The sequence below is a fragment of the Nicotiana tomentosiformis genome, chromosome 4 (genome assembly GCF_000390325.3).
Source record: "Nicotiana tomentosiformis chromosome 4, ASM39032v3, whole genome shotgun sequence".
In the NCBI taxonomy this organism is placed as follows: domain Eukaryota; kingdom Viridiplantae; phylum Streptophyta; class Magnoliopsida; order Solanales; family Solanaceae; genus Nicotiana; species Nicotiana tomentosiformis.
Genome location: NC_090815.1, coordinates 129,640,454 through 129,665,753, shown reverse-complemented (window position 1 = coordinate 129,665,753; position 25,300 = coordinate 129,640,454). Strand labels below are relative to the sequence as shown.

Below are 25,300 nucleotides of genomic sequence, written 5' to 3'. Positions count from 1 at the left end.
TTTGGGTTGTACTTGTCTTTGATCATTGAGTTGTTTTGAATAAAAAAAATTCTCATTATGTTTAATTTAATAAATTTTATATCCAAATCAGTAGTTTATTTGATGCTTTATTTTAAAGGAAATATCATTTTTTCTCTCTTAAATGATTTCTAAAATAAACTTATCCTTTTGTTGATTTCTTACTTGATTTAAATAATTTTAACCTTACTTTATTGAAAATAAATTGATTACGTGGATCTTATATACATTGAGGATATTGGCACGTGAGTTGTCCGTACAGTTGAGATATGAAATGAGGGCACGAGGTGCCGGAAAAATATGATGATTTAATTATGGGCACGAAATACCGTGGAGATATGAAAAATGGGCTGAGACTCGTATTTATGAAAAATATAAAAAAGGGTTGAGACCCGTGTTTATGAAAAATATTAAAATGGGTTGAGACCCGTATTTTTTTTATGATTTTGAAATGAGGTGTCACATGATGACTTTTTTAATTGAAAGAATTATATTCAAAATATTTATTTGGAAGGATTTTTACTTAGAAAGTATTATATGAAAGAATTATTTTTGAAAGATATTTATTTGAGGAAATTTTACTTGAAAAATTTTATTGAAAGAATTATATTTGAAAGAGAATTATATGTGAAAGACATTTATTTGAAATACTTGATTTAATTGGGTGTAATTGTAATTATTAATGGTTGAGCGATATTAATGGTATTCTTGTTGTCTGTTGTGCATATCACTGGTTATTTCATGTTGCTCTGTTGTTATTTGTTTCATATTATTTTGTATATTATATTGTACATGTTATTAGACTAGTGAGTGTCTTGACTGTACCTCGTCTCTACTCCATTGAGGTTAGTCTTGATACTTACTGGGCACCGCTGTGGTGTGCTCACTCTACACTTCTGCACATTTTTATGCAGAGCCAGATATTGGAGATATCAAACTTGAGCAGAGTTAAAGCGCGATCGTAAATGTTCAAGGTAGAGCTGCTTGGCCGTCGCAGTCCCTTGGAGTCTTTTCATTTCATTGTACTGTTAATTTGTAATCAAACAGTATTGTATATTCGCTCCTCGTGATCATTCCATGTATTCAGTTAGAGTTCGTGACTCAGTACTACCAGTCTTGGGAGGTTGTATATTCATATTTATTCCGCTGTTAGTTTTGGTTACTTATTTAATTAAAAAAAAATGACTTCAGAATGTAATAAAAATCGGCTTATCTAGTCTTAGAGATTAGGTGTCATCACGACGCCTGTGCTGGAATTTTGGAGTGGGACAATTCTCTTATATAAGAAGCGAGAGTTTAGGTCCTTCAGGAGCCTGTATCATCAACAAGCCTGGCTGTCACTTTTAGGGCATTTTGGTCATTTCAGATTTCTCCTATTAAAACATCTCCTATTAAAACACTAGGAGATTCCGATAAGTTTCACCGTTTATGAACACATATCAGTCCACTTGTTCTTCTTCTGATCTTCTGCTTCTTCTTCATTACAACTGAGCGATTGACAATTTCTGTGGTTAGGTCCTTCTCTCGCAACACCTGTGAACTGCTTACCCTGCACTGTGTATTGTCCTTTCTCTTTATTTTTTTTGTTTGTTATTTATTTGAAAAAGGCCTAAATTCGTATTTCTAATTGCTACTCGCTTCTCTAATAATAAGTTTGGTTGATTTTAATTGTTATGTGGTTAAGAGTGGTAACTCCAATTGAAAAAGAGCTAAATTTATATTTTTAATTGCTACTCGCTTTCTGTGGTTAAGATGATACTTGAATAAAACCGTTGATTTCCATGCTTTACGTAGTGCGGTTATGTGTTGGAAAAGTGAGGAGCGTAGAACATAGTGAAGAAGCAAAGTGGAAAAATAAAATTAAAAGAATATTGTTTCTACAACATCACAGAGAGGCTGTAGTCTTGATATCTTTTTGATATTCCTTATATGTGCTGCCTTACTGTATCAGTAAATTGTTAGAGACGCCTTTGTTTTTTATTTTTCTGGTAGGTTCTTGACAAAATTCTTCAATGATTCGAGCTTTCATCCGGGAAGAGTTTGACAAAATCTGACAAAACAGGTATCCGTTCTTTCTCTGCCAAACAAAATTAGTTGAAAACTTTATGCCTTACGGCTAAAATGTTAAATGCAGGGACTTAAAAAATAGGCATAGAAGGCGTAGTTCAAAACTCTATATCTTACCATTCAAATGCTACTTGCACAGATCTAAAGAAATAAATACAAAAGCTCTTAAAAGATTAAGATATATTTCTGATGCTGATGATAACTCGGGCGAATTAGTAGCTAGACAACAATTTCAATACTGGACTTAGGACTCCAACTCCTTATTTGGGACATAAATTGACTGTTGTTGTATTCAGGTCAGGTTATTTCCTATTGTTGTTTGGATAAATATATGTTTAAAGTTTATGTGATTTCATCTAGATGGATTTTAATTGGAGAAACATGGTTAGTAAGGATTCATAGTTGTTATTGTATGTAGTTTAAATTAAAGTTAATTACTTTATGCGAGTGCAATGATGTTCTATTGCATTTTCTGGTTAATAATATTAATAGCATGCTGGAATATGTCGAATAATGCAGTGGTTCACCAATCCATGAAGTGTCTGATATGCTTATAGGTGTTTTAGGAGAAGGGCAGCTGGGTCGTATGTTGTGTCAAGAAGTATCCCAAATAGCATTCAAAGTGATTGTCTTGGACCCGATGGAGAATTGCCCGGCAAGTGCATTAGCACATGATCATGTGGTGAGAAGTTATAATGATAGTGTCACCGTTAAAGAATTTTGAAAAAGGTTTTTTTTTTGGTCAAATATATGTTTGCTGTTTTGACTATTCTGCAAGTTAATTTGAATATTAAAGTTACGTGCGGAGTTCTAATGGTTGAGATCGAGCATGTTGATGTGGGTACACTTGAGAAGATTGAACGTCAAGGTGTGGATTGTGAACCTAAAGCTTCTACTATTCGTATAATCCAGGTTAGTGTTTATATCCTATAAATTTGGATGAAACAACAGTTTTTGCTTGTAGTGTTTTTACTTTATAACTATTTAGTTTTCTTACTCTTAGGATTATCAATCTTTGTTTGGTTCAATTATTGTATTTTGTAAAAGTATAAAAATCTTCAGAAGATCCACTTTTCTCAACATGCAATTACACTTCCTAGATTATGCAGGTGGGCTTATAAAACTGCTGTACTAAATTTTCTTCCCCTTCTAATAGAACAACAACAACATACCCAATATTATCCCACACTGTGGGGTCTAGGGAGGATAGTGTGTACGCAGACCATACCCCTTCTAATACATTTTCAATATTTTTCTTACCACTGATGGAAACATATGCTTAAAACAAATTAATAATCTTGAAAGTGCTAAACGAGCAGGGGATCTGTTTGGTTGTCCTCTGATGATAAAGAACAGGAGGCTGGCGTATGATGGGCGTGGCAATGCTGTAGCTAACAGTGAGGAGGAGCTCTCTTCTGCAATTTATGGTGATACGTCTATAATTATGTAATGATCAAGATGTACAAATTGACTCTCGTAGGTATTATGTATTTGCTTGCCAAACATTTGATGTGATTGCTTCATCATGCATATTTTGCAAAAAAATTGCTTTTGCAGTGTCTACCACAGGTATCATGGTGTGCTACAGGTTTGAAAAAGTTTACTTAAGTACATATAGCTGATGGAATCAACTAAAAGTTACAACTTGAGGAACTAACCAATCAAGTTAAAGAAAATTGGTTTCATTGGCCTTAGTACTATGAGATCTGACAGAGCAACTCAACTACTGAAATCGAATTTCTGCATTTTTGGATATGATGGAATACATTGCATGTATATACATTTACTGTCATTACCATAATTCCGTACATATATATGTTAGTAATAAAATTCTGCTCAATGAAACTACTCCTTGTGATTTCTCTATATGCACAAGATTAAATATTTTACATCTTGGTTTTGCAATGACATGTATAGTTTACTCCAATTATAAGTAGACCTTCCTTCCTATTAGTTCTGTTTAGTGTTTGATTGTATAAACATTTAGAAAATCATCTTAGGCAATTTCTTAAACATTTGAAATTAGCTGTGGTGATTGGGCCCGGGCACAGCCCGGACTGACCCAACTAGTATTATATAGAGTTGGAAACTTCATTAGCCTAGGTTAAATTTCAACAAGAATGTTAATTTGCCTCCTTTTACTTCTTCTCACAATTCACGACTAATTTAATCAAGCCAATAAATAAATAAATTAAAAAACCCAAGATATATACAATAGCAGAAGCTAGCGAAGCAACCTAAAATTGGATAAATTATCCCCAAAAGAATGCACGGAAGTAAAAGATGTTGGAGCAGAGTATCTCCTTTGTTTAATGTTTGGGTGTATGAATCGTGGGTGTTAACTTTCAGCATGACAGGTCATGAGTTGAGTCATACAAAAAATATATACTTTAGTTGTTAACTTGGTCCCAATTTACCCCTAAAATTAAATTAAATTATAATTATTAAGAGCTAGCGAAGACTTTAATAGAATTATTAAGTACTCCATAGTCAAAGATCTCTTTTGCTCTTTCATTTGTAGCTTGTGATAATCATAAGATTTAGTTCTCATTAGACATCACCCAATAGTTTGTTTAAATTCTTAATATATTCTCACATCCCCCTAGAATGTATAATGATTAATCCTACATAAGATGAGTAACAAAGCTAGAATACATAGTATTATTACAGGAAATTGGTAGTTAATCATGACTGTTGTGCACAGTGACATTCTTTGGTGTATTCAAATGTATTACTAAATAGAGATTTGATCAAAGTAACGATGGTTGTACCCGGATTTAATACACATTCTTTTACTATGAACCAAAGAATGCTGGTACTTTCTGTTGAAATTGTCAAAAGTCCCACATCGGTGGATGACAATTTTGAATAGGAATTTCACCCTATAAAAGGAGGCCTAATGTTTAGGATTTAAGTACACCTCTCATTTACCTTTTTATCTTCTTAAGGCATTTGTATCTTCTCTCTTTAGTATTATTTCACTTGTAATTTTGGAGTGGAATAAAATATTAATTGTGTCCGAGGAAGTAGGCAAAATTGGCCGAACCTCGTAAATTCTGGTGTTCTTTTATTGTTGTCTTATTGTCTTATTTATTATTTAGTGGTTGTCATAATTTTTGGTATAGTAGTTGTGACTCATTCACACTATATACATTTAGCTTCCGCAACAATTGGTATCAGAGCCAAGGTACTGTTTAAGTATGCTATGTGGTTGCAGCATAGTCTGATCTTCCACATCAGAAAAGATCTATCTTGGTAACTGAGTCAAGGTTCTGTCTGAGTATACTCTGTGGTTGCAGCTTAGTCTGATCTTCCACACCAGAAAGGAAATAATCTTGATTTGTGTCGTCAGCTACTAAATAATATTTGTGTCAAAATGGAAGACAATAAACAAGAAGAATCTACATCAAGTGTCAATAATACGTCATCGTTGGCATCTTCGCTTATGACAAGAATTGTGTCAAATGCGAAATTTGCGGTAGAAATTTTTGATGGGTCAGGACATTTTAGGATGTGGTAAGGCGAGGTTCTAGATGTTCTTTTTCAACAAGGGCTAGATCTTGCCATTGAAGAAAAGAAGCCAGATGTTATTGGAGAAGAAGATTGAAAAATTATCAATCGTGTTGCTTGCGGTACCATTTGATCCTACCTTGCTAGAGAGCAGAAATATCCATATACAAAGAAAACTTCTGCAAGTAAATTATGGAAAGCACTGGAGGATAAATTTTTGAAGAAAAACAGTCAAAATAAATTGTACATGAAGAAGAGACTGTTTCGCTTCACCTATGTTCCTGGTACCACAATGAATGAACATATCACCAGTTTCAATAAGTTGGTCACAGATTTGCAAAATATGGATGCAACTTTTGATGATGGTGACTTGGCCTTGATGTTGTTGGGGTCACTTCCTAATGAGTACGAGCACCTTGAAACTACTCTACTCCATGGAAATGACGAAATTTCTCTCAGAGAAGTTTGTTCGGCTTTGTACAGCTATGAACAAAGAAAGGGAGAAAAACAGAAGGGCGGAGAAGGAGAAGCACTAATTGTGAGGGGTTGTCCTCAAAATCAAACGAGGACTAAGAAGGGAAGATCCAAGTCGAGATCTAGACCCAGCAAAGATGAATGTGCCTTTTGTCGAGAAAAGGGGCACTGGAAGAAAGACTGTCCGAAGTTGAAGAATAAGGCCAGACATAACAATGGAAAGGCCATTATGGATTCAAATGTAGCTGATTGTGATGATTCAGACTTCTCATTAGTTACAACAGAGTTATCAACATCATCAGACATATGGTTGATGGACTCGGCTTGTAGCTATCATATGTGTCCCAACAAGGACTGGTTCGTGAATTTTCAAGAAGGAGAATATGGAGTCATCCACACAGCGGATAACAGCCTTCTTACCTCATATGACATTGGTTCAATAAGATTAAGGAGCCATGATGAAATGATCAGAACATTAACATATGTTCGATATGTACCAGATTTGAAGAAGAATCTCATCTCTGTTGGATCCCTAGAATCAAAAGGGTTCAAAATCATTGCAGAAAATGGAGTGATGAGAATATGCTCCGGTGCACTAGTGGTAATGAAGGCCAATAGGAAGAATAATAACATGTACCGCTATCATGGTAGTACAATTATTGGGATAGCGACGGTGACATCCAGTGATGACAAAGAGGCAGAAGCAACCAGGCTATGGCACATGCGCTTGGGACATGCTGGAGGGAAATCCTTGAAAGCTCTATCTAATCAAGGATTGTTAAAAGGCGTAAAGACTTGCAACTTGGAGTTTTGCGAGCATTGTGTCAAAGGAAAACAGACAAGGATTAAATTTGGTACAGCGATCCATAATAGTAAAGGCATTTTGGATTATGTACACTCTGATGTTTAAGGTTCTTCCAAAACACCTTCATTGGGTGGGAAGCACTATTTTGTAACCTTTGTTGATGATTTTTCCCGAAAAGTGTGGGTGTATACAATGAAGAGGAAAGATGAAGTATTGAGAATTTTTCTCAAATAGAAGACGATGGTGGAGAATCAAAAAGGTAGGAGGATCAAGTGTATTCGCACAGACAATGGAGGTGAATACAAAAATGATCATTTCAATAAGGTCTGTGAAAATGATGGCATCGTCCGACACTTCACTGTCAGAAATACACCACAACAGAATGGAGTGGCAGAACGTATGAACCGGACTTTACTGGAGAAGGTACGGTGTATGTTGTCCAATGCTGGCTTGGGCAAAGAATTTTGGGCTGAGGCAATTACATATGCATGCCACCTCATTAATCGTCTACCATCTGCTGCTATTGATGGCAAGACACCATTTGAAAAATGGTATGGAAAACCTGCTGTAGATTATGACTCTTTGCACGTGTTTGGCTCAATTGCATACTATCATGTGAAAGAGTCAAAATTGGATCCGAGAGCAAAGAAGGCTATATTTATGGGGATTACTTCTGGAGTCAAAGGATACCGCTTATGGTGTCCAGAGACAAGGAATATTATATTCAGCAGAGATGTTACCTTTGATGAATCTGCCATAACAGATAAGGTGACAGTTGAAGATGTCAAACAAACTGGTGGTGCATCAAAGCAGGTGGAGTTTGAGGGAAAATTTATTTTTCCTACACAAGAAGAAGAGGAGGAAACTCATGAAGATTACCCTCTGAAAGAAGAGCCAGTAGAGAGGGAGATTCCAACTCAGGAACCTCGACAACAACTTGAATCAATAGCAACCAGCAGGCCAAAAAGGACAATAACAAAACTTATTCGTCTCATAGAGACGGTTGCTTGTGCAACCTCAATTGTAGCTGATGGTGTTCCTACCATTTATAAAGACGCAATCCAAAGTTCAGAAGAAGATAAGTAGAGGATTGTCATGAATGAAGAAATGCAGTCCCTTCATCAGAATCATACATGGAAATTGGCCAATCTCCCGAAGGGAAAGAAAACAATTGGGTGCAAATGGGTATTTGCAAAGAAAGAAGGATTTCCTAACCAAGAAGATGTTCGCTACAAAGCAAGATTGGTGGCCAAAGGATATGCTCAGAAGGAGGGAATTGATTACAATGAAGTATTTTCTCCTGTTGTAAAACATTCCTCCATTATAATTATGTTGGCTTTGGTAGCACAGTTGGATTTGGAACTAGTTTAGATGGATGTAAAAACTGCGTTTTTACATGAAAACTTGGAGGAGGAAATCTACATGACTCAGCCAGAAGGATTCAAAGTTGCTGGAAAAGAAAATATGGTATGCAAACTTGAAAAATCGTTGTACGGATTGAAACAATCTTCTAGACAATGGTACAAGCGATTTGACAAGTTTATGTTGCGGCAAGGGTACAAGAGAAGCAAATACGATCATTGTGTGTATTTGCGCAAACTTAATGATGGTTCCTTTGTATATCTTCTCCTATATGTTGATGATATGTTGATAACTTCCAAGAATTCGGAAGAAATTGATAAGTTGAAGATTCAACTGAAGGAGGAGTTCGAGATGAAGGATCTGGGTGAGGCAAAGAAAATTCTTGGCATGGAGATAATAAGAGATAGACGTTCAAAGAAACTCTGTTTATCTCAGAAAGAATATTTGAAGAGAGTACTACAGCGTTTTGGCATAGATAAGAAGACTAAGCCAATTAGTACGCCACTTGCTCCCCATTTTAAGCTAAGTACTACTATGTCGCCAAAGGATGAAACTGAACAGGAGTATATGTCAAGGGTACCATACGCAAATGCTGTTGGTAGCTTGATGTATGCAATGGTTTGTACGAGACCTGACATTTCACAAGCCGTTGGAGTTATTAGCAGATATATGCATAATCCAGGAAAGGAGCATTGGCAAGCTGTGAAATGGATTCTACGGTATATTCATAGTACTGTAGATGTTGGGTTAGTTTTTGAGCAGGAAGGCAATCGGTCTGTAGTTGGATATTGTGACTCAGATTTTGCGGGTGATCTGGACAAACGAAGGTCAACTACTGGTTATGTGTTTACTTTTGCAAAGGCACCAGTTAGTTGGAAGTCTACTTTGCAGTCAACAGTTGCTTTGTCTACAACAGAGGCAGAGTACATGGCTATTACAGAGGCTGTGAAGGAGGCAATTTGGCTTCAGGGGTTGCTAAAGGAGTTTGGTATTGAACAAAAAAATATTACAATTTTTTGTAATAGTCAAAGTGCTATTCAATTAGCGAAGAACCAAGTTTATCATGCAAGGACGAAGCACATTGATGTTCGGTATCATTTCGTACGAGAAATCATAGAAGAAGGTGGAGTCACGGTGAAGAAAATTCATACTATGGAGAACCCTGCTGATATGCTAACAAAAGTGGTGACTGCGGTCAAGTTTCAACATTGTTTGGATTTGATCAACATTGTTGAACACTAAAGATTGAAGATGAAGACACAACCAAAGTTTGTTATTGAGAGAAAATTGAAGATGTGAAATTTTGCCAAGGTGGAGATTTGTTGAAATTATCAAAAGTCCCACATCGGTGGATGACAATTTTGAATAGGAATTTCACCCTATAAAAGGAGGCCTAATGTTTAGGATTTAAGTACACCTCTCATTTGCCTTTTTATCTTCTTAAGACATTTGTATCTTCTCTCTTTAGTATTATTTCACTTGTAATTTTGGAGTGGAATAAAATATTGATTGTGTCCGAGGAAGTAGGCAAAATTGGCCGAACGTCGTAAATTCTGGTGTTCTTTTATTGTTATCTTATTGTCTTGTTTATTATTTAGTGGTTGTCATAATTTTTGGTATAGTAATTGTGACTCATTCACACTATATACATTTGGCTTCCGCAACACTTTCAAGTGGAGATGTAAGACTGATCGGAAAATTCGTCTATCAAGTCAGTTTGGTCTTTCCAAAATCAGGTAAATTAGCACCACCTGGTTACTATATGTTATTTGTGGTTCATCAAGATATCCCAAGCGAGGGAATTTGGGTTAGGATCAACTAACCACATTTGACACAGCAAAGACTTGTTTTGTAGTGACAAAATTGACATTTTAATTTATATCAAGTACTGAGGAAAGCATCCTTAATTGTCTTGTTCTTTGAGAAGTTCTAAGCAGATAACTGGCTTGTTTTGTAACATTGAGGATTTTGAAGGTATTCCAATCTATTGCAATAAGAAAAGACTTAGATTGATGACTTGCTATGTTAATTAATAGATGGCATTCACGATTTTTTTTAAGGCTTCTCTTTAGAAGAAAAAGAAAACTGAATTCAATATAATTTAAAGCCTGTCTACGACGATATTCTTATAAATCGGTGGCTTTTCAACCAAGAATATATACTTAATTTTTCTTCCTTGCAAATGCGGAAAAGCCAGCAAATGGCTATTTTCATATTTCGGTGGGAGATGCCTTCTGCGGATCACATACTGGAAAGAAGAAAAAACCATATGACACTTGCCAAAGTTAGTGTAAACATCTCTTTTTATCTAAAATAATTCAGTCTAATACCTTTTTCATGCATGTAAAAATATTCATGATTAGGTAATCTCCATGAGATTCCAAGAGACAATGTGCACTTAATTAATTCGTAAAGATTAATCAGCTGATTAGATATAGCTAGCTTAACTAGTGCATGTATAGTGTTCTTACAATATAAAACCATACAAGGAGAAATTTTCAGAAACCACTATTGTTTAGTGGCTATTAACTTCCTATAACTATCATATCCATAATTATTTTCTATAGCTACTATTCAGTTGTTACGGTAGTATATTCGCGTCGTTGTATTCATGAATACAGCAGCAAAAAGTGCCTAACAATCGGGGCAGTCCAGCTGTACGCGCATGTATTCACATGTATTCGCGTCATGTATTCATGAATATAACAGCAAAAGCGCCTAAAATCAGAGCAGTCCACATGTACATGTATGTATTCACATGTATTCGCGCCATGTATTCATGAATACAACAGCAAAAAGCGCCTAAAATCAGAGCAGTCCAACTGTACGCGCATGTATTCACATGTATTCGCGCTGCTATATTCATGATTAATACAACAGCAAAAAACGCCTAAAATCAGGGCAGTCTAGCTGTACGCGCATGTATTCACATGTATTAGCGTCATTTATTCATGAATGCAGTAACGACAATTACCTTAAAAATAAGTATGTCCAGCTGTCTAATAACGGAAGTAATATCAATTAGCGTGATACACTCATAATATAACTCAACAAAATCAATTCTAACATGCCTCATTATCAACCCAATTAATTAGAATGATTTTTCAGTTGTATATAACTTTTGTATTTAGTGTTTTTCAATATTATTTTACTGTTGCATTCATTAGATTCAATTTTTGTATTTACTGTATTTGCTATTTTATATTAAGTGTATTCAAATATATTTATATTAACGGTATTTTAGTTATTCCCAATACTTCAGTATATTTCATTGGTTATATTCACTGTATTTCTATTTGTATTAAGTGTATTTTACTGTATTTTAAAATTAAATGTATTCAATGTTTATATTCTGTTCTATTTTAATGTTTGTATTCAGTGTATTTCAATGTTTATATCATTTATTCATACATATTGTATGTATAGTATGCATGAATACATGTGTATTCAACTGTATTAAAAAAATACAGACATTCGAAATACATATACACATGCAAAAAAATATATTTATTAAAAAATACAATGTGTTTGAGTGAATTTATAGAGAATACAATGTATTTGTATCATTGTATGTAATTAAATAGCAAAGAGAGAAGAAAGTTCGTCGGAGATGGCGTTTTCCGGCTAAGACTCCTTGTATCGCTCCACTACCTCTTCCATTATAATTTACAACGCTTCTAATTCGACCGCTTCTTCCTCTTTCTCTCTTACTTACCGCGCTAAGAATCACCCTTTCTCTTCAACCTTTTCATGGCCCAAGGTATCTCCGCTTCCTTTTTTTGATTATAGGTTTACTTTTATGTTTATGATTTTGAGATTTTTAGGTTTTCTTCCTTGATTTATTTCTCTTTCGTGTATCTATGATTTGGCCTATTTTGTTCGAAGAGGGAGAGAAGAAAGAGAGAGAGAAAGAAGAAAAATTTCTGAGAGAGAATCATGTGTTAATTGAAAGAAAGAGAGAGGAAAAACATAAATAGCGTATTTTACGCCTCAATTGTAGTATATACCATAAATACTTATTTTGCTGTAAAATATATAAGGCAGCTATAAAAAATAATATTTTAAAATAATTTTGATTTATAATAAATATGGTGTATACCTTTGTTATAGGAATTAAAATTTCTTTTTAAAAACATGTTCAGTAATTGTTGGGTCGATGGTGCAAGAATTATATCTCTCAATTGCCCAAACTCATTTGACCCGCCCAACTGGCCCAAAATTTAATGGGTTGGGCAAGAACTATTTTACTGATGGGTTAAGATGGGCAATGCCCAAGTTGACCCGTGACACAACAAAAACCTGTCCCGTGACTACAACATTCCATGTAATGAGCAGATTCACAATTTCTGTAACTTTTTTTATTAAAATTGTATCTAGACATTTAAAATATTAAAAAAAAGAATAATAAGAAGATGAATCCTCAAAGAATTGAGAGATGGTAGAACGGGAATTTTATTTTAAGAAATTACGTTAATTTATGAAAGAAAGAGAAGGTACCAAATTAATAACATTGTTTTTGGTTTCCATTCGGTGTCCGGTATCTACATTGGGGTCCGACTAAATCCGGATTCACGCCGGAAAGTCCCACATTGAGGGGTAAAGCGCTCCCTAACAAATGAGACTCCATACCTAGGAACTGCAACCCGAGACCTCTGGTTAAGGATGGAGGAGTACTAACTACTCCACCACAACCCTTGTTGGTAAATTAATAACATTGACATAATTAATGTAAGGATAGAAACGGATTTGCTTATTCAGTGGGGCAGTAGAATGTTTAAATAACCACATAAATTTTCAATTCTGCTAAAAGGTCAGTTTATTTTGCAACAACTGTGTGTCTTACAATAACTTATCTATAAATTTTTCTTTTAGTTTTGCTTAGGTTTATTTTGCAATCTATCTTTCTTTTTCTTTCTCTCGATTTGCATTTCATTGTTTTTTTTTTGTCTTTTTTATTTAGAATAGGTTATTTTGGTTATAACTATTTTATTCTGGAAAGGATGAGTAAAAATTATTCAGACATAATCTTATAATTTTTCAAATAACTATTTTGCTTAAATTTTGCTTTTTGTTTTCCTTTTACTAATAGCTTTTAAAAGTAAAACTTATACATTCAAAAGTCGAAGAAAATTTTTGGACATAAAATGGCATAAACAAAGTAGAGTAATTATAAAATTTAAGTATTTGATGACACTCCACTTGTACATAAAAATACACAGCACATATATAAGTATATATATATATATATATATATATATATATATATATATATATATATATAAATATTGCACTTGCAGATTTATTTGGAAAAAATTGGTTGAAAATGTTTATGAAAGATATCTTTAAAAATAAGAAAAGAAAATTGGGTCAAGTTGGGCGGGTTGGGCTATGACCCATATTTTAACCCATCTTGCCCAGCCCATCTTAACCCAAGTAAATTTTGGGCTGGATTGGGCAATAACTCATTTATTGATGTCAATGAAAACCATTAGAATCAGAAAAGCAAATATATTGGAATATCTTCAATATTACAAGATAACTCAATTGCCACTTTTTCAGGAATAAGAAAAGGATGTTTCCCTCTGACCTTATTATAAAAATGACAAACTTGTAAATATCAAAACAAGTCCTCACATACACTAGCTACGAAGAAAAAGAAAATTCTGAAGGAAAAAAAAAGACATTTGTAGAGTCAAATCATGTGGTTACTGGATCCTGACCCAAATTGCCTCGCTCGGGATGTCCTGATGAACCACGAATAGAAGATAGTAACCAGGTGGTGCAAATATAGCCGATTTTGGAAAGACACAACTGATTTGATACACAAATCTTCCAACTTGTCTTACAATTCCAGATCTTGGAAGTACCAACATTCTTTGGTTCATAGTAAAAGAATGTGTATTAAATCCGGGTGCAACCATCGTCACTTTGACCAAATCTCTGTTTAGTAATCTGGAAGCAGTAAACCGAATGTCAACACGTTGCCCATACGTGAATTTAAGATGGGAAGCGGGAGAAATGATCCGTGGTCGCAAATTAGCTGATTCAGGATCCAAATAGGATGGTGAGAATGCCTCCAAACTTAAATCCGTTGGAAAAAGAACTCCGGTGAAGTTGTAAAGCTCATTTGGGTTACTGCCACCAACAAGAACCCGACCATCTCTAAGTAAAACTGCCGTCGAGTGGTACATTCTAGGTATGACATTCGGGTTTTGTACCTCGAATCTAGAATCGGATGGGTTATCGGGTCGATAAATCACTGGACTCAGGACCGGGTTCCTAGCAATTTGCCATCCAGCAGTGCCCGATGCCGCTCCATTAATGATCAAGACATTTCCATTTGGTAAAATCACCATGTCACCCATTGTTCGAGCTAGTGGCATTGTCTCTATGGTCCACTGTGGATTCGGGTCGGTAATTGTAATTCGCCCGCACGTGTTTAATGCACCCAAAAATTCACCTTTGTCCGCTTTGGGGTATGATCCTCTTGGTGCTCCACCGCACACTAGAACCTCAGCTTGGACCGTTTGTGATCTCAAGTTCTTTAACGGAAGTAGTACTGCAGAACCCGAACTTGGATAATTTCTTGGGTCACCACCAGGTATTTGTGGGTACGTTTTCACCACCTTATTCGTCTTGTAATCGAATAAAATAGCTCGATCATTGGCGAAAATGAATAGGTTTCCATCCACATTGAGAAAAACAAACGGAAAAAGATTGTTCTCTTCTCTAGGATTATTAGTTTGCTGAAGAAAGGGTAGGTTAAATACGTTGTTGGTTGAGGCAGTCTTGGGATAAAACTCGTAGTTAAAAGCCTTACGACCACCAATGATAATTTGCCTTCCATCTGGAAGAATATGATTGGTGGAATACCATCGACTCTGAATTAGGTTACTTCCCATTTCCTGCCAGTCACAAGTGCTGCATGGTTTGACTACTCTAACCATACGTTCACCGTCGTTGAAACCACCAGTTTGGACCAAAGAACCGTCGGAGTTGACGGAGCCAGAGGAGCACCACACATCGGTCTGGACCATGAGGGGACGCACAGAGTTGGTGGAAACATCGTACTCGACAGAGTGGGCAGTGCAGTCAACTTTCAAGGCGAGGTCATTAGGGTTGTTGCGACATTTGCCATTGGGTAATGAGATGTTGGATGCGCCAAAGTCAGTACGGTCGTACATTATAACTCTGTCGTTGTTGAGGAGTTGGATGTGCATGGCTGAAATGCCAATGTTGGACATTAATAGCTGCCATTTGCCACCTGCTGCATAAGCCAAGTTCGACTGACATGATAGTAGCAGAAGCAAAAGGAGCTGCCATAGAATGTTAAGAAGAGGAGGAGTTGTTCTAATCGCCATGAGCTATGACTTTTGTTTCTTTTTCCTTTTTCGTTCGGACAATTTTACAACAAAAGGAGGATGAGGAAGTTAGTTTTTTCTTTAGGAGAGGAGGAATGGTGTTATGAAATTGTGAGATGGGAAATGTCCTTTATATACTAGTTGGGGTACGTGATATCTTGGTAGGCAATTATACTGTAGTACCAGAAACAAGGCAATAGCTTACAAAAAATAATTCAGTTTGGTGGCAGTTTGTCGGTATAAGAAACTTGGAAAGAATATTAATTGCCAAAATGAGGTGGGGATGTGTCCTTTATATACTGTTGGGATATTGGTATTTTGATATAGAGGATGAATAATGATATAGTACCAGAAGAAAGCAAGAGTTTGCAAAAATTGATTCTTTTTTGTGACAGTTTGTACTTTGTCGGGAGAAGAAACTAGAAAGAATATTGTTATGATTTTTTTTTTAATGCGAAATAGAGCTTAGGAATATTGAGGGATTTAGTCAACGCCATCTTCAAAGAAATTAACAAAATAGAAAGTCAACCACCTAGTCATCTCCTTGTTAAAATTGTCTGAATGCACTGCCTGTTGTTACCTTTGAAAATCTGAATCCTTATGAAAAATTCACTCCTTCCACATAACACAGCAAACTATTTCAATTTAGAACACTTTCCACTTTTGGAGATTCAAACTTCTTAATTTTTACGGCGTATTTTGAACATTGAATATTTAAGTTTTTCAAATTAAAATTAACATTTTGGAAAATTACATAAAAATTACTATAAATCACTATAATTAATAATTAAAATATTAAAAAGGCATATAAAAAAATTATGGTCAAAGAACAACTTATTTGACTCTCGAAATTGAAAACTGGGACGGAGAGAGTATTAAATAGTAGTACCAAAATTTTATGATTGTTATAAGAAAAATCAAATTATGGTGGATGTTTACTCTTCCTCCATGATCTTCTCAAATATTTAATGACATATTTCTATGCTTAATGACATATTCAATGACATATTTTTCTTCACTTTTCATGCCTATATAAAAGCCTTGTAATAAATAGAAAAATACACACAATTGAAGAAGAAAATCTCTTTCTTCTCTCTATCTCCATTTCTTGTTCATGTTTTACTAAATTGCTTTTATTTTATAACAACATGTCTTGTTCATATTTTACTAAGTTGCTTTTATTTTATAACACGTTATCAGCACGAATTGCTCATTTCATGATCTTCTACGTCAAGAGTATGTAAAATATAAGCAGACAATGAGATCAAGTACAATGAAAAATGTCTTGGATGATAATACAAAGATAAGTTTTACATCCATCTAAACCCATTCATACTTTCATATCTTTGCATTAACTTTATGTGCAGTATTTAGTAAAAATATTTTTTCAATTGTATCTAGTGAAATAAAGAACTGAGAAGGTATGTCTTTATTTGCTACATCTCTTATAGGACAAAGATAATATTCCAACATATATATATGTTCTGACCTTTTAAATACTATGATAGATAATTATTAAGGTAATTTAGTAATAATATTTTTCCCATAACATGATGTATTTCATTGAAAGCAAAATTGACATATATCCTAACTAGCATTTTTGTTGCAGAGGAACTGTTTCAAGATTGAAATAGTTATATATGTCTTCTTGAAAGTTAATTTACTTATGCTTATAATTATGAAGTAATAATATTTTAAAGGCTCGAGTGCGAGTCCTAGTGAATTTTGGCCTATTATGCCAAAGATTGAGGGTAAGACGATGGTTTCAAGTCCCACGCACTATGTTGATGAAAAGATGTTGGATTCAAGTTCCAACGCATTATCTCCTAACATGCCTTTATATGGGTAAGGCATTGAGTTTGAGTCCTAATGCACCATAATAATAATAATAATAATAATAATAATAATAATAATAACTAAAGAAAAAATAATGTAATTTTCATGAAAAAGCATGAAGCTTGTCCCGCTTGATTTCTTCCATTCTTGAAGTGAATGTGATAGCAGTGCATGATAAGTCTAAATAAAGACAAGTGGTTGACCAATGAATATGGGCGTGCGAAAGGCCAAAATAATAATAGTTATCACTATGATAATTATAAAAAGGGAGAAATTCTTTGAAGAGAATGTGACTTGTGATAAACATTGAGATTGCATACTCATTCGTAAAAGTGAATGTGAAAAAATATATATATGATAAAGATTATGCATAATAATGTACTTGTGCATAGTTGGATAAATACTACAACTCACCTCTAAGGGAGGTTTGAGACAAAGAAAGATAATGACTATTATTGTGTAGTTACATGGATATATCATTGGTTGCATGCATGTGATACGCCAAAAAATATATTTTGTCATGCCTTATGAAAGTTATTAAAAGCAAAATTAAAGCAAGAAATTATTTTGCTTGTGATGATTTTGAACATGACAATTATTATGATATGATTCTCTTTGTGAAGGAGACATTCATTATATAGATGGTGTGACAAAAGATCGTGTAGTACAAAAGAAGTTAAGAGCTCTGAAAGAACTAATTTGTTACTACCCGGATGAATGAAATTGTTCATGACATTAATATTGTAGTAAGTCTCAAAAGAAATATTTTGATTTACAAATATATTAGCCAAAGTGGTTGGCATATTGAGACTATAAATGAAAAGAAGATTGAATATCTTTATATTACTATAATCATACCGGGTAAATATGAAAGGTTACCTGACTTTTCTTCTATTTGTATTACACAAGTATAAGCATGATGATGCAATCACAAGCCACAAGTAAACTAGAGGTTTACTGAAATAAATATTAGTTGGCATGACCGGTTGACCATCTCGGTTCAATTATGATGCGAAAAAATTAATTAAGAATTACATTGGCATATATTGAAAAAATATAAGATTCTTCGAGAATTCTCTTGTGCTGCTTATTCTCATGATATACCAGTTAAGGTTGGGATTGAATCCTTTGATTTCTGGAACGAATAAAAGGTGATAAATATATGGGCCCAGTCACCTTCCATGTGGACCGTTTACTATCATATGATTTTAATAGATGCATCTATTCTATGGTCACATGTGCATTTGTTATCAACTTGTAGTTTGGCTTTTGCAAGATTGATTGCTCAAATTATTAGAGCACAGTTCCATAATATAAATTATGATGATTTATCTTGATAATACTGGTTTAAATCCAAGTTGGTTTAGCAGAAATTGTATGCCTCCAATTATATCTAAACCATTGGTTATGAGAATAAAATTGTCAAAATAAAATTTGGTATGTGATGTATTATTTAATATACAATAGCACTTGTACGCATCTAGCCAAGTTATGATAAGTTCTCCCTATCACAATCGGTTCAGGGTCAGGAACCAAATAATTTCCATCTAAAAATATGAATGTGCTATATGATTTAATTGTTCCACCACAATGTATAAAGATGGATCCCCAAATAAGGCTAGTGATATGTGTTGGTGATCCCAACAATAGGGAGAGAAAATGGGCAGCTGAAAAAGTAATGCATGTAATAAATTATTATGAGTACATCGAGATCCTCGTACGAGAAAATGTGAACTTGAAGTTCAAGTGATAATTCATTTGTAAAATATTGCTAGGCGTATTTACTGAACCAAAGCTAAATGTCATATTCAGCTGCTAATGCTCCAAATAAAATAAAGTTCATAATGAATAGAGTGCATGGCATGCATAAAGCATAATAGACTAATCGGTTCCAAAGATAAAACTCCTTGAAGAAGGAGAGGAGCAAATGTTCAAGATGGTCATAATAAGGAGGCAAGTGCTCTAGAAAAGCATCACGACATAACACTTCATAAGACCTCATGGGAGAGGCTCAGGTACCTAAAAATAATAAGATAAAGAGATCTCAATAAGTTATGTCTTTATTGGGTAATAGTAGAACCGATATAAAATGATCATCGATGATATTATTAATATAATGTAGCGCTCAATATTATTAATATTGACGAGGATCTTGAGCTCAAATCTGTCATAAAATTTGGACAGATAAATGATTGGCCAAATGAAAAATACGCAATGAAAATTGATTTCACATGAGAAATATGAAGTTGGACGGACAGTCCCAACACCTGAAAGTATAAAGCCAGTGGAGGTATAAATGTGTTCTTATGCGGAAAAAAAAAAGAAGGTCAAGCCGATAGACATAAAGACGACTTGTGTCACAAGAAGATTTGTAAATATCCTGGCATTGATTATATAGAGATATGTTCTCCTGTGGTGAATGTCGTCATTTCAGGTTTTAATCTGGCAATACAAGAAAAATGTGATATGCGTATAATGAAAATCATTGAAGGATTTAAATTGTTCTGAAGCATATTAAGGTTTCCAAGAAATTTATTAAATAAAGTTTCAAAAATTCTTATACGGATTGAAACAATCATGGCGCATGTGGTATAATCGCCTGAGTGAGTACCTGTTAAAAGAAGGGTACAAGAATGATTCAATTTGTCCTTGTATCTTTATAAAAAGATTTGGATCTAAATTTGTTATAATCACCGTGTATGTTGATGATTTAATTATTATTGAAACTCCTAGGGAGCTTTCTAAAGCAGTAGAGCTTCCTAAAGTAGTAGACTATTTAAAGAAAGAATTTGAAATGAAAGATCTTGGAAAGATAAAATTTTATCTTGGTCTACAAATTGAGTATATGAAAGATGAAATTTTTGTCCATCAATCAGCATACACTAAAATGATTTTAAAGTGATTTTATATGGATAAAGCACATCCATTCCGACCTCATAAAAATAATGAAGAGCTTCTTGGTCCCGACGTACCATATCTTAGTGAAATTGGTGCATTAATGTATCTTTCTAACATTACAAGGTCTGACATAACTTTTTCAGTTAATGTCTTAACAAGATATAGCTCTGCTCCTACAAGGAGACATTGGAATGGAATCAAACACATATTGCGGTATCTAAAAGGGAGTACCGATATGGTATTATTTTATGGCAATGATTGCAGTCCTGATCTTGTTGGTTATGCCGATGCTGGGTATTTATATGACCCACAAAAGGTTCGATCTCAAACAGGCTATGTGTTTACATATGGAGGCACTGCCATATCTTGGCGATCGACTAAGCAATCAATCGTGGCTACTTCATCTAATCATGAAGCAAGTCGAGAATGTGTATGGTTGAAGTCTATAATACACCTTATTCGAGACAAATGTGGTTTGAAGTGTGACAAACTACCCACAATTTTGTATGAAAACAATGCAGCATGCATAGCCTAGTTGAAAGGAGGATTCATAAAAGGGGATAGGACAAAGCACATTTCACCAAAGTTATTTTTCACACATGATCTTCAAAAGAATGGTGATATCAATGTGCAACAGATCCGTTCAAGTGATAATATGGCTGATTTGTTCACCAAATCTCTACCGACGTCAACCTTCAAGAAACTAGTGTACAAGATTGGGATGCGAAGGCTCAAGGATGTGAATTGATGCTCTCTTCAGGGGGAGTTAATACGCGTTGTACTTTTTTTTCCTTACAAGGTTTTGTCCCACTGGGTTTTCCTTGCAAGGTTTTTAACGAGGCAACCAAAAGGCGTATTTCTAAACATGTGTACTCTTTTTCCTTCACTAGGATTTTTTTTCCCATAGGGTTTTTTCCTAATAAGGTTTTAACGAGGCACATTATCTATGGACATCCAAGGGGAGTGTTATAAGAAAAATCAAATTATGGTGGATGTCTACTCTTCCTCCATGATCTTCTCAAATGCTTAATGACATATTCAATGACATATTTCTATACTTAATGACATATTCAATGACATATTTTTCTTCACTTTTCATGCCTATATAAAGGCCTTGTAATAGATAAAAAAAATACACACAATTGAAGAAGAAAATCTCTTTCTTCTCTCTATCTCCATTTCTTGTTCATGTTTTACTAAATTGCTTTTATTTTATAACAACATGTCTTGTTCATATTTTACTAAGTTGCTTTTATTTTATAACAATTATCAAATTAAAGTTAAAATTCCCTTTTCGACTAAAGTCTTGGAGAGCCTGTTTGATTCCATTACTTTGGAAAATAAACACGGTGATACGTACTGCTTTTTATGTACGCATAACTTATTCAGCAATAACTTAATCAATATATGAATACTTGTGGGCTGTGGCTAGCTCAACTCACTTTTAGTTTCAAATTGAAACTTTTCAAATAATTACCGCAATTTTTAGGGACAAATTAAAGGGGCCAGCAAGTAGAATGGTGTCAAAACTAAAAGTTACTTATAAACATATTTTACTAATAAAATAGAATTAATCGTTTTAAGATTAATACGTTACAGAGTAAAAGAGGATATGAGCAAGAACGGGAATGAAAATTACTACAACAATCAACAGATGGAAAAAAAATGCAATTGTATGAAAGATGGGAGTGTATGTCAAAATCGTATATCTTAATTTAGTTTAATATATATGGGAGTGTATAGTCGTGGGTGTTATAATTTTGCAGCATGACAGGTCAATTAATGCATGCAAGGAATATATAAATTGTTTGTATTTTTAAAAACATATATACCTTTAACCTGATCGAATATTATCAACAACCATTGACAAAATAATAACAGAAATAGAAAGAAGAAAAAAAAGTCCGTAAAAAAGCTATTTAAATGGATTTGTCAAAGATCTGTCGTCTATAAGTCGTTCGTTCGTTGTTTCAATATCAGTTCTTAGTACTTCTTTGTAAAGAATGTGCATTTGATTCCCATGGAATGTATCTATATATTCTATAATTGCCTTAATTTTGGAAAGCTAATATGTTATTTCTGTTGTAGTATATTAATTATATATTGTTAACACAAGATTAATATAAATAATTCTGCTTGCCTGCACGTATTAGAGAATATTTTCACAATTATTTCAAAAACATTGTATTCCCTATAGCTTTCTAGTTAATCGTAAAATAAAATGTCCACGTTCATTTCTCATTCACAATATTCTTGATTTGTCTATCCCTAGCTTTGCAATTTATTTTACCTTTGTTTCCGCTAATTGTTTTTGGTTTGCTTCCCAGCTTATGGTACAATATCGTATTTTCGATCATTTGACAACCAGATAACATATAGTCAGTATTAAGGAGCCAGCTTAGAAGATTAGCCCCCCCATGGCTCACAAAACTTTCTAATTATTGTTTTCTTTATATTATAATTGGCAATACAAACCATCAAAAGTTGAAGCGGAGTGGTAACTGCTCCATCCTTAATCAGAGGTTTTAAGTTTGGGCCCAGAAACTAAAGTTGCTTTTGATAGGGAGTACTTTACCTTCCAAAATGAGATATCCCGGCGCAAATTTAAATTAGCCGGACCCAAAGCCGGTACCAGACATCATATGAACAACCAAAATAAATTGCCAACTAAAGAATTTGAAGGTTAAGATGTTAAAGTTAGAATAAAATTTGGTTTTGGGCTTATATGTTGTGAGCGAAGCAAGTTTATCCCTCTTCAAAATTTTCATGAATTTTGTAAAAAGAATCTATCGCAAGTTTATCCCTCTTCAAAATGTTCCTCTAGAATCCTGGAACAGGCATTGCTTTGTCCTTAGATGATTTATCCCTTCTGTCCATCTTAATTTTCTACCAAGGAAACTTCCAAATATATCTAACCCATGTACAAAAGCATTTAATTTATATACTGTAAATACTTATTGTAAAAAATTTCACTCTTAATCTATTTGTAACTATTTATAACACATTATTTACTTAATTTTCTAGGTTACCCTATTAGCCTATTATAGGCAGATACATGTTTCAGTTTTTATCACCTTAACCAAATGGTGTAGAATCATATATACTATCGGTCCAAAAAAACTAAACTCATCCACAAAAGTTAGTCACATGTAATATTCACTTTACTTTTGTCCGTACATCTTTCTCTTGCTTCTATTATTCAAAAGATTGTTAATTCATTCTTTTAATAATTCTTTTGATGGCGCCTATCATGTTACAAGGCAAGCCTACTTCCCAAAATATTACTACTAAACCTATTATAATAATTTAATAAAATATTTCAACATTAAATTATTTTTTTTCATAAGCTAAATCAACTCTAAATATAATATAGAAAAATACGGAAACGAGCCCCAAACATCGGGGTGTTACTAAGTCATGAGCGTCTAAATCTATGAACTAAGAAATGAAACTGTCTAACTGTCAATACAATCCAAAAGAAGAAATGATAAAAGGAGTAACAAGGTCATGCGGATGTTAGCAGCTACCTTGCAACCTCCACAGATAGCTGGCCTGAACTCAACGATCGTCGCGCTCTAACTCACCTGAATCTGCACATAAAGTGCAGGGTGTAGCATGAGTACAACCACCTCAGCAAGTAACAGAAATAACTAAGGAACTGAGAAATAGTGACGAGCTAAGTAAAACAGTCCAATCATTTATTTTCACAATTTAAAAATAAACAGAAATAAACAGGTAAATTCCATAACTCAGTAAATGCCACAAAGAAGTTTAATAGATAAATGCAGCAATAACACAAATAAATACAACCTCACAGCAGTGTCACTCCATCATTCATCACTCGGCACTTGGCACTCAATACTCAAAACACTCAACACTCTACGCTCATTGGGGGTGTGTACAGACTCCGGAGGGGCTCCCAAAGCCCAAGCGCTAAGCACGGACAACTCACGTGCCATCATATCAATACCTGGATCTGCACGGTCAACTCACATGCTATGCGGACAACTCACGTGCTATGGTATCAATACCTGGACCCGCACGGTCAACTCACGCGCTACGCGGATAACTCACGCGCTATGGTATTAATATCCTCATAACCAGGCCCTCGGCCTCACTCAATCATGTACCTCACTAGCCTCATCATCACCAACAAATAAGGGAACACATCCCATATCAAGTATCACCGCATATTAGCAAATAATAGAGATTGAGGTAAACGAGTACAATAATTTCTATGACTGAGTACAAATAATGTGAGCATGAATAAAGCCTAAGCATGATCTCTAACATGAAGGCAAACAAGTTCAACAACAAATAAACACATAACCACAAATAGTAGCCATTAGGCCTCACAGCCTCACGGGACGGACCAAGTCTCAATCCCTTGCGGTACACGCCCACACGCTCGTCACCTAGCGTGGGTATCACTTCCAAACAATCACATGATGTCAAATCTTCGGGTTTTTACCCTTAAAGCCAGAGTTAAAACTGTTACTTACCTTAACAGTGTAAAAATCTTACTATGGGATGCCCTCGTCTCTGGACTCGGTCTCCAAATACTCCGAATCTACTCACAATCAGTACAATACCATCAATATACGCTAATGGAATGAATTCCACAAGAAAACTATCAAATTAGACCAAAACCCGAAATTGGCTCAAACCCGGCCCCCGAGCCCACATCTCAAAATCCGGAAAAATTTAGAAAACTAGAAAGCTCATTCACTTACGATTCTAACCATACCATATTCATCAAAATCCGACATCGTTTGGTCCCTCAAATCTTTAATTTAAACCAAGAGGGTTTTCAAATTTTTCCCAACTCAATTCACCAATTAAATGATAAAAATAACCATGGATTTGGGTAATTTAACCAATATTGAGTTAAGAACACTTACCCCGTTGTTTTCTCTAAAAATCACCCAAAATCACCTCAAATCCGAGCTCCAAATTGTCAAAAATTGAA

The 25,300-nt window shown here is 34.5% G+C and overlaps 2 protein-coding genes across 2 annotated transcripts; one reads left to right on the top strand and one right to left on the bottom strand.

Moving 5' to 3' along the window:
• The first annotated feature begins 2,898 nt into the window (after positions 1–2,898).
• On the top strand, positions 2,899–3,535 carry LOC138910518 (phosphoribosylaminoimidazole carboxylase, chloroplastic-like). The gene is made up of 3 exons (XM_070201762.1): positions 2,899–2,997; positions 3,089–3,194; positions 3,405–3,535. The coding sequence occupies exons 1-3, from the start codon at positions 2,899–2,901 to the stop codon at positions 3,533–3,535; spliced, it is 336 nt and encodes a 111-aa protein (XP_070057863.1).
• Positions 3,536–13,730: 10,195 nt separating this feature from the next.
• Positions 13,731–15,669, bottom strand: LOC138910692 (aldehyde oxidase GLOX1-like). Its single transcript, XM_070201868.1, has one exon. The coding sequence runs from the start codon at positions 15,595–15,597 to the stop codon at positions 13,942–13,944; it is 1,656 nt and encodes a 551-aa protein (XP_070057969.1). The 5' UTR covers positions 15,598–15,669; the 3' UTR covers positions 13,731–13,941.
• Between the last annotated feature and the right edge of the window lie 9,631 nt (positions 15,670–25,300).